The sequence below is a fragment of the Phyllobates terribilis genome, unplaced genomic scaffold, assembly GCF_046119375.1.
Source record: "Phyllobates terribilis strain yellow unplaced genomic scaffold, ASM4611937v1 Scaffold_8__6_contigs__length_399053987, whole genome shotgun sequence".
Lineage (NCBI taxonomy): Eukaryota > Metazoa > Chordata > Amphibia > Anura > Dendrobatidae > Phyllobates > Phyllobates terribilis.
The window spans coordinates 363424339-363438088 of NW_027362768.1; the positions used below are offsets into that span (position 1 = coordinate 363424339).

At 45.6% G+C, this 13750-nt stretch overlaps 1 protein-coding gene across 4 annotated transcripts in view; it reads left to right on the top strand.

Moving 5' to 3' along the window:
* The window catches only part of MTMR14 (myotubularin related protein 14), a 37518-nt gene that overhangs the window by 10269 nt on the left and 13499 nt on the right, over nt 1-13750 (top strand). For all 4 annotated transcript variants that reach the window (XM_073644792.1, XM_073644794.1, XM_073644793.1 and 1 more), the window contains exons 11-14: nt 6476-6561; nt 10609-10685; nt 10796-10832; nt 13026-13099. In XM_073644792.1, the coding sequence (XP_073500893.1) occupies nt 6476-6561; nt 10609-10685; nt 10796-10832; nt 13026-13099 (274 nt within the window). The remainder of the gene's footprint in view (nt 1-6475; nt 6562-10608; nt 10686-10795; nt 10833-13025; nt 13100-13750) is intronic.

A 13750-nucleotide genomic window follows, 5' to 3' on the forward strand; every position in this document is an offset into this window, starting at 1 on the left:
TGAGCGTGCACGTGTATAGTGGTCAGAAGGGATGGCCGTCCCCATCTTGGCTGCAACAATGACATCCTATATACCCTATATGATCACTGCACCAGTGGTATATGGCACAAGGCCACGGTAGAAAGTAGTCGGCCGCAGCGGTCATAAGGTATATGGGATGTGACGGCTGCACTCCAGGTGAACCGGTCACCAGGGGGATCGGGCACACTCGATGTTAGTGCAGAGGGGAAGACATTGGGTGACTATATGTATTTTACCATCTATGTGAAGTGTGTGTATGTATAATATAATTTTCAGACCAAAAGTTTGGACACACCTTCTCATTTAAAACTATGAATTAACACATGTGGAATTATATACTTAACAAAAAAGTGTGACACAACTGAAAATATGTCTTATATTCTAGGTTCTTCAAAGTAGCCACCTTTTGCTTTGATGACTGCTTTGCACACTCTTGGCATTCTCTTGATGAGCTTCAAGAGGTAGTCACCGGAAATGGTTTTCACTTCACAGGTGTGCCCTGTCAGGTTTAATAAGTGGGATTTCTTTCCTTATAAATGGGGTTGGGACCATCAGTTGTGTTGTGCAGAAGTCAGGTGGATACACAGCTGATAGTCCTACTGAATAGACTGTTAGCTGCTTTTTTCTTGCCATAATACAAATTCTAAGTAAAGAAAAACGAGTGGCCATCATTACTTTAAGAAATGAAGGTCAGTCAGTCTGAAAAATTGGGCAAACTTTAAAAGTGTCCCCAAGTGCAGTTGCAAAAACCATCAAGCGCTACAAAGAAACTGGCTCGCATGAGGACCGCCCCAGGAAGGGAAGACCAAGAGTCACCTCTGCTTCTGAGGATAAGTTTATCCAAGTCACCAGCCTCAGAAATCGCAGGTTAACAGCAGCTCAGATTAGAGACCAGGTCAATGCCACACAGAGTTCTAGCAGCAGACACATCTCTATGTGGGAAGGGAAGCAAAAGGCCAGAAAAAGCCATACAGCTGACAAATACTATTGAGATCTCTGCTACTGGAAGTGGAAAGGAAGAACAAAGACAAAACAATTTAAATAATAAAAATATGGGAGGAAGAGAAACCAATCACAAACTAAAATGTTTTTATACAAATGCACAAAGCATGGGCAACAAACAAGGAGAATTGGAACTACTAATGCAGGAAAAGGAATATGATGTCATTGGAATCACTGAAACTTGGTGGGACGATACACATGATTGGAATAAAAGGCTAAAAGGATACAACTTATTTGCAAGAAACAGACTTGATAAACGAGGAGGAGGTGTCGCATTGTATGTTAGAAAAGCGTATATCTGCACAGAGATTGAAGCTTCAGAGACTGGGAGTTCTGTGGAAACTGTTTGGGTAAGAATACAAGGAGAGAACAACGGAAAGGACACCATTGTAGGCATTTACTACAGGCCACCTGGGCAAGCTGAAGATATGGATGAACTCTTTATGTATCAAATGACCAAGTTCTCCAAAAAATATGACGTAGTGGTCATGGGAGATTTCAACTATCCAGACATTTGTTGGGAATCTCTCTCAAGTAAAACTAACAGGTCAAGCAAATTCTTATCCTCTCTTGCTGACAACTTTATCTTCCAAAAGGTAGGGGAGAAAACAAGGGGATCTGCTACTTTGGATCTAATCCTTATAAACAGGGAGGAAATGGTTGAGGAGGTAAAGGTGGCTGGGACCCTAGGAGGCAGCGATCATGCTATTATAGAATTTTGGATAACTAGAGGAGGAAGACATGTGAAGACTCAAACTTCAAGGTTAGATTTTAGAAAGGCAGATTTTAAGAGACTCAGAAAGAGAATAGGAGGGATCCAATGGCTGGATGTCCTTAAGGACAAAAATGTCCAGGAAGGATGGGAAATTTTTAAAAATGAGATTCTCAAAGCACAATCGTTAACAATCCTGAAAAGTAGGAAGAATGGGAAGCATTTAAGGAAACCAGGATGGATGAACACAGAACTTAAACACATGCTAAAAAGAAAGAAAGAAATGTTTATTAAATGGAAAGAGGGAGGCATATCTAAAGAAGATTATAATGCAGTCTGCAGATCCTGCAGGGCACGTATCAGGTTAGCTAAAGCTGACAATGAATTAAGGCTTGCAAGAGATGTCAAAAGCAATAAAAAAGGATTTTGGGGGTATGTCAAAAGTAAAAGAAAAGTCAAAGATGCTATAGGATTTTTACAGGATGAAAATGGAGAAATAGTAAGAGAGGATGTTGAGAAGGCCGAACTTTTTAATTCCTATTTTGCATCTGTTTTCTCTCAGAAAGAAAATGTAACATCAACTGATCTTCACTGTCCTTTTAAAGGAATAGAGGAATCCAAGTTATCTGTAAACAGAAAGATTGTGAGGGAATATTTAGCTAACATAAATGAGTTCAAGTCTCCAGGTCCAGATGAATTACACCCCAGAGTACTGAAGGAGATCGTAGAAGAAATTTTAGAACCACTCTCCATAATCTTTGAAAATTCTTGGAGAACAGGAGAAGTCCCAGAAGACTGGAGAAGAGCAAATGTTGTTCCTATCTTCAAAAAGGGGAAGAAGGTGGACCCAGGGAACTATAGGCCGGTGAGTCTGACTTCTATACCAGGAAACATCTTTGAACAAATTATTAAACAACATGTATGTAAGTACCTGGATAAGAATGAAGTGATTAACCAGAGTCAGCATGGGTTTGTAACTAACAAGTCATGTCAGACTAACTTAATTTTCTTCTATGACAGAATCACTGACTGGGTGGATCAGGGAAATGCTGTAGATATAGTATATCTTGACTTCAGCAAAGCATTTGACAAAGTATCTCACACCATCCTTATTGAAAAAATGACCAAGTATGCAATGGACCAGGCAACTGTTAGGTGGATTCATAACTGGCTTAGTGATCAGACTCAAAGGGTGGTTGTAAATGGCTTCACATCCAGCTGGATGAATGTCTCAAGTGGGGTACCACAGGGCTCTGTCCTGGGACCTGTATTGTTCAACATCTTTATCAATGATTTAGATGAAGGAATTGAGGGTAAACTGATTAAATTTGCTGATGACACAAAGCTAGGAGGGATAGCTAATACTAGAGAAGAGAGAGAGAGGATTCAAAAAGACCTAAATAAACTGGAGCAGTGGGCAGCAACCAACAGAATGGTTTTTAACAGGGAAAAATGCAAAGTACTACATCTGGGCAATAAAAATGAAAAAAGCATATACAGAATGGGAGGAATAGAGCTAAGCAACAGTACATGTGAAAAAGACTTAGGTATACTAATAGATCATAGACTGAACATGAGTCAACAGTGTGATGCAGCAGCAAAAAAGGCAAATACAATTCTGGGATGTATTAACAGAAGCATACAGTCTAGATCACGTGAAGTCATTATCGGTCTTTGCTCCTCTTTGGTCAGACCTCATCTGGATACTGTGTACAGTTTTGGGGACCACATTTTAAAAAAGACATAGACAAACTGGAGCAAGTTCAGAGAAGAGCGACCAGAATGGTGACTGGTCTGCAAACCATGTCCTATGAGGAACGGTTGCAGGATTTGGGAATGTTTAGCTTGCAAAAAAGAAGACTGAGAGGAGACTTAATAGCTGTATACAAATATGTCAAGGGCTGTCACATTGTAGAAGGATCATCTTTATTCTCATTTGCACAAGGAAAGACTAGAAGCAATGGGATGAAACTAAATGGGAGGAGACACAGATTAGATATTAGAAAAAACTTTTTGACAGTTAGGGTGATTAATGAGTGGAACAGGCTGCCACGAGAGGTGGTGAGTTCCCCTTCAATGGACGTCTTCAAACAGAGGCTGGACAGACATCTGTCTGAGATGATTTAGTGAAACCTTCTTTGAGCAGGGGGTTGGACCAGATGACCCAGGAGGTCCCTTCCAACTCTACCATTCTATGATTCTACAACAACTGTTAAGAGGAGACTTTGTGCAGCAGGCCTTCATGGTAAAATAGCTGCTAGGAAACCACTGCTAAGGACAGGCAACAAGCAGAAGAGACTTGTTTGGGCTAAAGAACACAAGGAATGGACATTAGACCAGTGGAAATCTGTGCTTTGGTCTGAGGAGTCCAAATTCGAGATCTTTGGTTCCAACCACCGTGTCTTTGTGCGACGCAGAAAAGGTGAACGGATGGACTCTACATGCCTGGTTCCCACCGTGAAGCATGGAGGAGGAGGTGTGATGGTGTGGGGGTGCTTTGCTGGTGACACTGTTGGGGATTTATTCAAAATTGAAGGCATACTGAACCAGCATGGCTACCACAGCATCTTGCAGCGGCATGCTATTCCATCCGGTTTGCGTTTAGTTGGATCATCATTTATTTTTCGACAGGACAATGACCCCAAACACACCTCCAGGCTGTGTAAGAGCTATTTAACCAAGAAGGAGAGTGATGGGGTGCTACGCCAGATGACCTGGCCTCCACAGTCACCAGACCTGAACCCAATCGAGATGGTTTGGGGTGAGCTGGACCGAAGAGTGAAGGCAAAAGTGCCAACAAGTGCTAAGCATGTCTGGGAACTCCTTCAAGATTGTTGGAAGACCATTTCCGGTGACTACCTCTTGAAGCTCATCAAGAGAATGCCAAGAGTGTGCAAAGCAGTCATCAAAGCAAAAGGTGGCTACTTTGAAGAACCTAGAATATAAGACATATTTTCAGTTGTTTCACACTTTTTTGTTAAGTATATAATTCCACATGTGTTAATTCATAGTTTTGATGCCTTCAGTGTGAATGTACAATTTTCATAGTCATGAAAATACAGAAAATCTTTAAATGAGAAGGTGTGTCCAAACTTTTGGTCTGTAATAAATATATATATATAATATTTATTTACACAATAAATCCCTTGCTGTTATTGTAGCTTTGCTCACTGACAAACACATGAACAGTCTATAATTTTAAGGGTAGGTTAATTTTACATTGAGAGATAGAATATCCAAAAAAATAATCAAGAAAATCACATTGTATAAATTTATTAGCATTTTGCAGTGAGAAATAAGTATTTGATCCCTCTGGCAAACAACACTTAATACTTGGTGGCTAAACCCTTGTTAGGATACACAGCAGTCAGACGTTGTTTGTAGTTGATGAGGTTTGCGCACATGTCGGGAGGAGTTTTGGTCCACTCCTCTTTGCAGATCATCTCTAAATCATTCAGATTTTGAGGCTGTCGCTTGGCAACTCGGAGCTTCAACTCCCTTCATAAGTTTTCTATGGGATTAAGGTCTGAAGGCTGGCTTGGCCACTCCATGACCTTACTGTGCTTTTTTTGAGCCGCTCCTTTGTTGCCTTGGCCGTATGTTTTGGGTCATTGTCTTGCTGGAAGACCTAGCCACGACCCATTTTTAATGTCCTGTCGGAGGGAAGGAGGTTGTCACTCAGGATTTTACGGTACATGGCTCCATCCATTCTCCCATTGATGTGGTAAAGTAGTCCTGTGCCCTTAGCCGAGAAACACCCCGAAAACATAATGTTTCCACCCCCATGCTTGACAGTGGGGACGGTGTTCTTTGGGTCATAGGCAGCATTTCTCTTCCTCCAAACATGGCGACTTGAGTTAATGGCAAAGAGCTACATTTTTGTCTCATCTGACCACAGCACCTTCTCCCAATAACTCACAGAATCATCCAGGTGTTAATTGGCAAACTTCAGACGGGCCTGCACATGTGCCTTCTTGAGCAGGGGGATCTTGTGGGCACAGCAGGATTTTAAACCTTTAAGGCGTATTGTGTTACCAATGGTTTTCTTGGTGACTGTGGTCCCAGCTGCCTTGAGATCTTTAACTAGTTCCCCCCGTGTAGTTTTAGGCTGATCTCTCACCTTCCTCATGATCAAGGATACCCCAGGAGGTGAGATTTTGCATGGTGCCCCAGATCGATGTCTATTGACAGTCATTTTGTATTTCTTCCATTTTCTTACTATTGCACCAGCAGTTGTCTCCTTCTCACCCAGCGTCTTACTTATGGTTTTGTAGCCCATTCCAGCTTTGTGCAGGTCTATGATCTTGTCCCTGACATCCTTAGAAAGCTCTTTGGTCTTGCCCATGTTGTAGAGGTTAGTCTGACTGATTGAGTCTGTGGACAGGAGTCTTTATACAGGTGACTATGTAAGACAGCTGTCTTTAATGCAGGTAACGAGTTGATTAGGAGCGTCTAACTGGTCTGTAGGAGCCAGAACTCATAATGGTTTGTAGGAGATCAAATACTTATTTCTCACTGCAAAATGCAAATAAATGTATCTAGTTTTTACAATGTGACTTTCTTGGTTTTTTTTTTTTTTTTTTGGATATTCTATCTCTCAATGTAAAAATTAACCTACCCTTAAAATTATAGACTGTTCATGTCTTTGTCAGTGGTCAAACTTACAAAAACAGCAAGGGATCAAATAATTATTTCCTTCACTGTACACACTGATCTATGTGCTGTGCTTTTCCACTGCAGATAACAGCGGGTTGCTGGTGCACTGTATATCCGGGTGGGATCGCACGCCGCTGTTCATTTCACTCCTGAGACTCTCGCTCTGGGCTGTGAGTAGATTTCTAGACATAAGAAGAGGTTTTTTAGTGGTGATTTTATCCCTTTCAATCCTCAAATACTCTTCTCAGTGTAAGGGCTCATGTAGACGTACGCGAATCTCGCTCCAATCAAGACCACAATGCACTGGCTGACCGACCGGAGCATGATGGCTTCATATATTTACATGAGGTTATCACGCTCTGGTCGGGAGACCCGCGGTCAGCCCGTGCATTGTGATCTGTGGTCGGACCGAGGTCCACGGACATCTACATGAGCCCTAAAGCTGGGATTATGGATCATCTTTGCCTTCATTTAAAAAAACTCCTATTTTTGAATTGCATCTGTGTAGATCTGTGTACACAAGGTTGATGCATCTGCTGCTCCCGGCTTATAGAATAAAAGAGAAAAAAAAACAAACCACTGAGCTCTGAACTTGCAGGCCCACAAGCAGAGGAAATAGCAGAAACTATACAGGTATTGGCCAAGTGGGATAGGGCAGGACAAGAATGAACCTACTGCAGAAACTGAGCTCTAACTTTTATTCTCTGCTTGTGGAGATGCAAGTTTATTCAGGAATTGGCCAACTGGATAGACTGCAAACATGGAGGTCTGATCTTCCAGCTCTATAACCAGAGAAAGTAAAGGAAGCTACAGAGAGATCTACCAACCGCAGAGCACAGGATGAACGTGAACGTAGACTGCAAATGCTGAGCTCTGAACTTGCGGCACCACAAGCAGACATGGCCGAGAAAGCTGCTGTACAGATATCTGCCAATATTGATGTTGTTGGATGAAATAAACCTCACGTAACGCCCGTTCTGCACTCATCTCACAAGCTGGTAATAACCGTAGATCTGCTGGAAACTCTTCTTGTAAGACGACTTCTCGCTGCTGATGCATCTAATGAGTGTTTGTGCTCCCGTCCTGCTGAGCTGCTGAACGTTGGGCACGCTGCGCCATTCAGCCAGTTTATTCCTCCGCACGATAAGACAAAAAAAATGAAAAGTAAATGCAAGCTGTGAACTCGCAGTCCCAGACTGTGCCGAATGCGTCTTTTAAGGGGATCGCTGCTTCTCTTAATGAGAAGATCACAGAGAAGCTTTTAAATGAAGGATCGGAAAAAGAGTCTCTTCAGCAGCCGAGAGCAAGGAGGCAGTACATAAAGACATAATAGCAAATAGCTTTACCTCTGTACAGGCACCACTAGAGCGGAGCATCTGCAGGACCCTGGTCTAGAGGCCACATCAGTCCTCATTGCAGCCGGACCAGACCCCGGCCAACCTCCTCCTACCTGCCGCCATCCTGGACCCCTTTTCTGGTCCCTGCGTAGTGAATTGTGATGTGTCAAGATGCCGTGAGCCTACTAATCAGAGGAGGCGTCCAGCATGCCGGCAGGTAATACAGTGGTCCGGCTGCCACAAGTTTCCCCCCAGAAACTGTGCCCAATGGGGATGAGCTGCAATACCCGACATGACCCATGAACAGGTGTGGGGTTCACCCCCTAATGCAGCTTTTTATGTCCGCAGTCTGTAGGGTTAGTGCCCCCCATCTGCTCAAACCAGTGGGGAAAACTAATGGCTCACCTGCCAAAGAGGTTAGTCCATAAATGATAGTTATCGCCAATCTAGTAGAAGTGCTAAATGTAATTGCCGGGGGTTCCACCGATCAGGAGAATGAGGTTCTGTGTCCTTAGATAGTATATGAGTGATTTACTCTCCATATAATCTTGCTATTTGTCATTCGCAGGCACTGAATGATGACACATTGTATATATGTGACCTCTTCTCCATTCAATCTAAAGACACAGACCCCCATTCTTATGATCGGTGGGAATTCCAGCAGTTGGACCCCAACAATCGTATATTTATCTCATACTGATGTGGGTGGAAAAAAATGGTTGTCATAAATGGTTAAAATTGCATCGTGCCTGGGAGCACACACAACGCTGCAATTTACTTAAGGCCCTCTATAACGCTATAGCTTACAGGGTGCTTAGGGTATCGGCCACTGCTGCAGTCTCAGAGGTGGCGGTCTCCTAGGAAAGGAGCGCAGTGTTTATAAGCTCTTTCCAATAGAGTATGTGAGCGCTGCTGTGAAGCTGTCCGGATTCCCTTGTGCTCCTCCAATGCTGCCGGCACGGGAGAGCACACAACATGCATCTGGTCCGAGCTGTCAGGGGCAAGCAGGGAGCGGTGAAGACATGTATCTAGTCCGTGCTGTCAGGGGCTGGTCCGTACTGTCAGGGGCACACCACTCCCCAGCAAGCAGGGAGGCAGGGGAGCGGTGCAGACATGTATCTGGTCCGTGCTGTCAGGGGCATGCAGGGGAGCGGTGCAGACATGTATCTGGTCCGTGCTGTCAGGGGCATGCAGGGAGGCAGGGGAGCGGTGCAGACATGTATCTGGTCCGTGCTGTCAGGGGCATGCAGGGGAGCGGTGCAGACATGTATCTGGTCCGTGCTGTCAGGGGCATGCAGAGAGGCAGGGGAGTGGTGCAGACATGTATCTGGTCCGTGCTGTCGGGTTCACCACCCACCCCCCACCAGCAAGCAGGGAGGCAGGCTAGCGGTGCAGACATGTATCTGGTCCGTGCTGTCAGGGGCATGCAGGGGAGCGGTGCAGACATGTATCTGGTCCGTGCTGTCAGGGGCATGCAGGGAGGCAGGGGAGCGGTGCAGACATGTATCTGGTCCGTGCTGTCAGGGGCATGCAGGGGAGCGGTGCAGACATGTATCTGGTCCTTGCTGTCAGGGGCATGCAGAGAGGCAGGGGAGCGGTGCAGACATGCATCTGGTCTGTGCTGTCAGGGGCACACCACCCAACCCCCACCAGCAAGCAGGGAGGCAGGGGAGCGATGCGCTCCTGAAAGTAGAAGAGCAGAAAAGCCCCTTTGACAGACGCCATGATGCCTTAGGGAGACGTCACACAAGTGCTGTGATCCCAGTCCCTGCCACAGGTGAGGTTGGCGCTTGTTTTTTGTGAAAAATAATAATAATTATATAATCTCACATAAAGGATCTGTCCATTAATCTGACTTTCCACCTTTCCCTGCCAGACCTGAACTATTACTGTGAGTGACAGAATTTCGGCTTTGCACCCGGGCTTCTCGCCAGAAATTATTTAATTTTTCCGTTTTATCTTTCCTCTTCCGCACACCTCATCTCTCATTCTACTAATAGCATTGTTATATTAGTCACTAATTTATAGGAATCTTTTGAAAAAGTTGCGTTCAAAGAACGCCGTCCATATTGTGTGTGACAGATTCGTATACTCCTTACCGGGGTGCTGGAAGGCTCTGTCTGCCCCACCCATCCCCGTCCTTCCCAAACTATGGTTCCCGTCAGGATGTGATTCTCTTTTATGCCGGAGGAGTATTCATAATTTATGCTTTTTACAAGGCACTTTGTCAGGAGATGGGTCTGAGCCTTGAGAACGCGATTTCACTTATTCTTGCATGATTCAACACTGGTCGATGGAGGGAAGGGGCGAAAAGTCAATTTTGGCTTCAAGGTTGTTGTATGATGTGCAGCCATTGACTGGTAGTTGCCCGAAATCATGTCTATATATCAAAGAAATAATGTATATATTGGCATTGGGGTAGACTGTATTATAATAATGATGAAGCTTTAGCATTTGTGCCGACTTGCATTATTCCATTCAGTCTTCCTCTAATTTCTCGTTACACATCTTATACATCCATTATAATGCTCATTCTTAAGATTTCTGGCCTCATATGTGGCCAGAATTATCCAGCAATTTTGCTTTTTATTTTTTGGGTGATTTTTATATTTTTGGCCACTAGAGGGAGGGCATTGCATTCAATGATAGATCCATATACAATGTAAGATCTGTATGCACTAAGCTCCCTCTAGTGGTGGCTGCTGGTAGTGGAAACTATTCTATTGTCTTGGAGTCCTTTTTTTGGGGGGTTTTATATTCATGATTTGCAAGAGCATGCTGGGAGTTGTAGTTTTACAACAGTTGGGTTGCTGACGTCCTAAGGATGTATTCCCTCAGTATTGGAGTTTGCACGCCTCTCACAGGTAATTGCTTTTTTAGGATGGGATGGTGCACAGCTCGCTGGGGCCGGCAGAGATCCTTTACCTGACAGTGGCCTACGACTGGTTCCTCTTTGGGTGAGTCTCTTTGTCTTTGCAGTTGTTCCTGAAGACGCAGGAGCCGGCGCCCCCCGCACCCTGTATATGAGACCCGTCTTGTAATCCTTGTGCTTCTTGCTCGTTTTCAGACACATGCTGGTGGATCGTCTCAGTAAGGGAGAAGAGGTGAGTTCTGATCTGATTTAGTCACCTTTTTTACTTTTTCCTATAGTCTCCACCCTGGAGCCCTCCTGTCCTTGCAGAACTACATCTCCCAGCATGCCCTGACAATTATAAACCTACTGGGAGTTGTAGGCCTATAGCAGCTGATGAGCCCCAGGGTGGAGGCAATTGCTGTGATCAGGCAGCATCTCGTCACACACATTAGTGCCATATTACTAAGATATATGCCAACTAGCTCTCCTCCAGAAGGAAAGAAACTGCTTCTCTGGTGCCATCTATAGGAACCTGCCATTGAGGGGTTATGCGGTGAATGATGGGGCCCGCACTCTGGTCCCCTTTTTTGGCTGGGGATGGGGCCGCGCTCTGGTCCCCTTTTTTTGATGGGGGGGCCCGCGCTCTAGTCCCCTTTTTTATGGGGGGGGAGGCCGCGCTCTGGTCCCCTTTTTTTGATGGGGGGGGGGTGCGCTCTGGTTGCCTTTTTTAATGGGGGGGGCGCGCTCTGGTCCCTTTTTTGTGTGGGGGGGGGGCACGCTCTGGTCCCCTTTTTTGGCTGGGAATGGGGTGGGGCGCGCTCTGGTCCCCTTTTTTGCTGGTCCCCTTTTTTGGCTGGGGATGGGGGGGGCACGCTCTGGTCCCCTTTTTTGGCTGGGAATGGGGGCGCGCTCTGTTCCCCTTTTTTGGCTGGGGGGGGGCCCGAGCTCTGGTCCCCTTTTTTGGCTGGGGATGGAGGGGGCAGCGCTCTGGTCGCCTTTTTTAATGGGGGAGGCCCCGCGCTCTGGTCCCTTTTTTGGCTGGGGTGGGGGGGGGGGCGCGCTCTGGTCCCCTTTTTTGGATGGGGGGGGCACGCTCTGGTCCCCTTTTTTGGATGGGGGGGCACGCTCTGGTCCCCTTTTTTGGCTGGGAATGGGGGGGGCGCGCTCTGGTCCCCTTTTTTGGCTGGGGAGGGCCCGCGCTCTGGTCCCCTTTTTTGGCTGGGGATGGGGGGGCAGCGCTCTGGTCCCCTTTTTTTGGCTGGGGATGGGGGGGGGGCCCCTCGCTCTGGTCCCTTTTTTGGACGCCTCATAGAGCAGGGTTCCCCAACTCCAGTCCTCAAGGCCCACCAACAGGTCATGTTTTCAGGATTTCCTTAGTATTGCACAGGTGATGTAACTATTGCCTGTGCTGATGATGGAATTATCACCTGTGCAATACTAAGGAAATCCTGAAAACATGACCTGTTGGTGGGCCTTGAGGACTGGAGTTGGGGAACCCTGTCATAGAGGATAAATGGAGTTTCGCTCCGGCATTTTGTAACTGGGCTAAAAGGATAAAGAAAATTCCCTGTTCTGATGATCTGTGCAGGTCTAAGTGGTCAGACGGACCCCGATTACAGGTGATACCCGAAAGCCCCTTTAAAGAGCCAGCACCTGCGGACCATACGGATGCCAGCTTTGCGGTATTGCCTTTTTGTGTCAGTGTGACGTCGGAAAAGGTGGCAATGGCTGGAGGCCTTTTCCTAGCGATAGCCAATGAATGCCTATAGGTGGCGCTAGAGAGCCAGTTCACTTTCTTCTGCTAGTTGCATCTTTTTCCCAGAATGCATTGCCACCTAGTCGGATCTCCACGAGTAGTATGGGTTCTGCTGTCAGTGATGCGTTCTCTCTCCGCTTTAGTGGAGGCTCATCGCTCCTGATGAAAGTCGTCGCTCTCAGACAGTTTTATTCCAGACACTCGACGTCTCATCCTCAATCTAATAAGCGAGTTTCGTCAAAGGCGAACACTTCTCGCTACAAACCCAAACCAGCGTCTGTCTGCGGGCGCTCGGCAGTCGGCGGCTGCGGTTTTTTTTGCCATTCCCTTTCTTGTTTTCATGTTTGGATCCTTTTGATCATAGACATAAACACGATCAGCGAGAAGGCGCAGGAGGGGGATGTAAGGCAATGTACAAAAAATGGGGACTTGGTCTTCTGCACCACTCGATTCACTGGCACCCCCTGCTGGAATAAGTGCAAGACTGCAGTTACCTCTTACCCTTGTGTAATGAAATTCTCCATGCACCAAGTGGCTCAGGATGAGCAGGACTCATGATGCTGCAGCCTATAGAATAGCTCCTGAATGCTCAGTACATAACTTGGTGTCTGCTGATCATTAAATCCTCCTTGTTTTCTTGTCTCCTGCGCTTTAATATCGATTTTTATTTTTTTTTCCTCCTTCCAGATATTTTTCTTCTGCTTCAATTTTCTGAAGCACATCACATCGGACGAGTTCTCCTCGTTGGGGAGGAAAGCGCGGTAAGCTGACGGCGAGGAGCCGCTGACCTCGTTACTGAGCTGCGGATGGGATATCGATGGAGGCCACGAAACCTCCCGTGTCCTGACCCACTTACTTTAATTTATTCTCTGCTGGAAATGTTCCCAGACCGGGACCTGCCACACATGGAGGTGTATGCAGGCGAGGAGCTGCTCTAAATTATATAGATAGAGAGATATATAGGAGCTGCTCTAATAAAGTTGAAACCAGAAGTTTCCATACACTATATAAAAAGACACATCTTCATGTTTTTCTCAATATCTGACATGAAATCAGAATAAACCTTTCCCGTTTTAGGTCAGTTAGGATTACCATCATTTTTAATATTTGCCAAATGCCAGAATAATGAGAGAGAGAGAATATTTTAAGGCATTTTATTACTTACTGCAAAGTCAAAAGTTTACATACACTAAGATTACTATGCCTTTAAACAATTCTGGACTGCCCATATAATGTCATGTTTGGAAGCTTCTGATAGATGTTGCCAAAAAACCTGAGTTAATCAGAGACACTGTGGATGTATTTTAATGCACACCTGAAACACACTGCTTCTTTGTGTAGCATCATGGGAAAGTCTAAAGAAATCAGCCAAGATATCAGGAAGAGAATTGTGGACTTGCACAAGTCTGACT